Below are 2146 nucleotides of genomic sequence, written 5' to 3' on the forward strand. Positions count from 1 at the left end.
TTGTCAATGATGAGGTTTTAGTCCCCTCAATATTTCAATAAGGAAATCCCACACTACAAGGACAAATCTGCTTCTCTAGCTATGCATCTGAGAGTCATAAACCACCTATGGTCAAATTAACCTATCTGTTTTAGGGACTTGATGTAGAATGAAAGCCCCTTCACTTAACTGACCATTTTCCAGTCAGGCTTACTCAACTATTCTTTTCTCTTTTTTCTTTTTGCTAGAGGGTGTGTATACTCACCAGAGAGTACACATCTTCCTCCTTCCCATGGAGGAAGGCCACACCGCAATCCCTTCTCCATTTCTCCATTTGGAATTTGGGGCACACACGACATGACACACACACCCAGCATGTTTTTGAGGCCACTGAGTGCAAGACTTAAACCTACATTACTCAGTCAGCCATGTGAGATCCTGCCACCTTAACTACCACACCACCAGCTAGCCAACATAGACTAATCATGAGAATTATCTGGAGCCTCACACTCATGACCACCAGGAAGGGTCAGCCATGGGGTGGGGTGGGTCCATTTATGGCTAACCCATGCTTGCCAAATGCTCTTAAATTGATAATTTTCTTGGTTTAGATCAGGATGGCAGATCTATATACCCTAGGGTGAGGCAAGGACTAGATTAACTCTCTCTTCATAAAACAAAATAACCTGAACAAACTTAAGTCATTTGAAGTAGCACTTAACCCAGACGGCCAGCCGGACAGTGAAGGTGCACTTCTCAGCTAATATCTATCTTCAAAGTAGTTCACAGCCAAGCCACAGTGACTAATGAAATAGGCCAGATTTGCCTATAGAACATTACCCTGAATGTTTAGCAGAGACAGGAAGATGGCACTGAAGTGCAGCAAAAGAAAGTGCCCACAAAAAAAGGTGTATGGGCTATAACGGAAGTGGCAGAGCATATTGTAGTAATTGTACCCTTTGAATAATAACATACATACACAGTTGAGTAGGTAGGATCTGTTAATGTAAGAAAAATTAGAGGAAATTCATATAGTTTGTAATGGGCCCAAAGTATTAGAATAGAGATAAGAATACACTGAAACAACATACACAGACGCACATGCTCACATGTACACATTAGTTTTCAGTTAAGCTTCTTACATCTTCCTTCCCTGATTCCATAGCAGCACACAGGTTAGAAGATTCTAGTAGATTCCAGATATAGAATTCTATACTACTTAGAAAATATATGGCTAGCAAGACAGCATCCCTGCTTTCTCCTACATGGTTTATGCATTCATGAACAGTGAAACCTTTAGAAGCAAACATGTCAGATACCAACTATCATACCAAGAGATGATACAGAATACTTGCACTATTTGATTTAAACCTAATCCTAACTGATGATAGGGTGGATTTCATCATCTTCACACACCCTCACATGTCCAAAGCAGGCCAGCTCAGCTGCGTCACAGTCTAACATGGCGGTATGAGTAGGAGACGTCATGGAAAGAAGTAGCTGCAGGCCACAAGAGTCTGGGCACCATAGTCTTTTTGAGACTGTGTCTGTGTCTCTATTGAAGAAGTCCCTTTCATCGTCTTCAGGCTTAGCTGGAATCTCTTTCACTTAAAGGGGAGAAGGCGAGGTGTGAGCCATCAGAACTAGAGGAAAAGGTTATTGGGAAGCCTTTTCCCTCAGGCAGGCATGTTACACAGCATTCAAACGGATGTCCCCATAGGGAATTTCTGTCGGCGTTTCTGGAGTGATACTTTTAATAATACGCTGTTGAGAAGGAAATATATTCTTATAAACGTTGTTGTAACTTAAGAAAACTGCAAAGAAAATCTCAACATTAATATTAAAGCTTAAATAGCATCCTAATGACATTTAATAGTAAGTTAAACTATGGGAACCAGCAGTTAGTGTAATGGCTATGTCGCTGGATTCCCATGTAGTCGACCGTGGTTTGCGTCCCGGACCCGGTGGCTTAAAACTCACGCCGGGCGCGTGTGCGTGCTTGCCCAAGATCCCGAGAGGAGAATGGAGGAGAAGGGGTTGCGGCGTGACCATCCCCCCGGGGGGTGATTTCTCGCTTTCTGTCTCTCTGTCTTTCTCTGTCTGGCGAGCGCACGCGCCCTATAGCAAAAACCTCTCCAAAAAAAAAAAATATGAAATTAAACACGGC

The 2146-nt window shown here is 42.7% G+C and overlaps 1 protein-coding gene across 1 annotated transcript in view; it reads right to left on the bottom strand.

Moving 5' to 3' along the window:
* Positions 1 to 962: 962 nt before the first annotated feature.
* The window catches only part of SLC6A4 (solute carrier family 6 member 4), a gene marked incomplete at its 5' end in the record, with an annotated part of 32015 nt that continues 30831 nt past the window's right edge, over positions 963 to 2146 (bottom strand). Inside the window, one exon of the mRNA XM_027768723.1 lies at positions 963 to 1743. Coding sequence (XP_027624524.1) covers positions 1669 to 1743 — 75 coding nt within the window. The remainder of the gene's footprint in view (positions 1744 to 2146) is intronic.

The sequence above is a fragment of the Tupaia chinensis genome, unplaced genomic scaffold (assembly GCF_000334495.1).
Source record: "Tupaia chinensis unplaced genomic scaffold, TupChi_1.0 Scaffold147340_1, whole genome shotgun sequence".
NCBI lineage: Eukaryota > Metazoa > Chordata > Mammalia > Scandentia > Tupaiidae > Tupaia > Tupaia belangeri.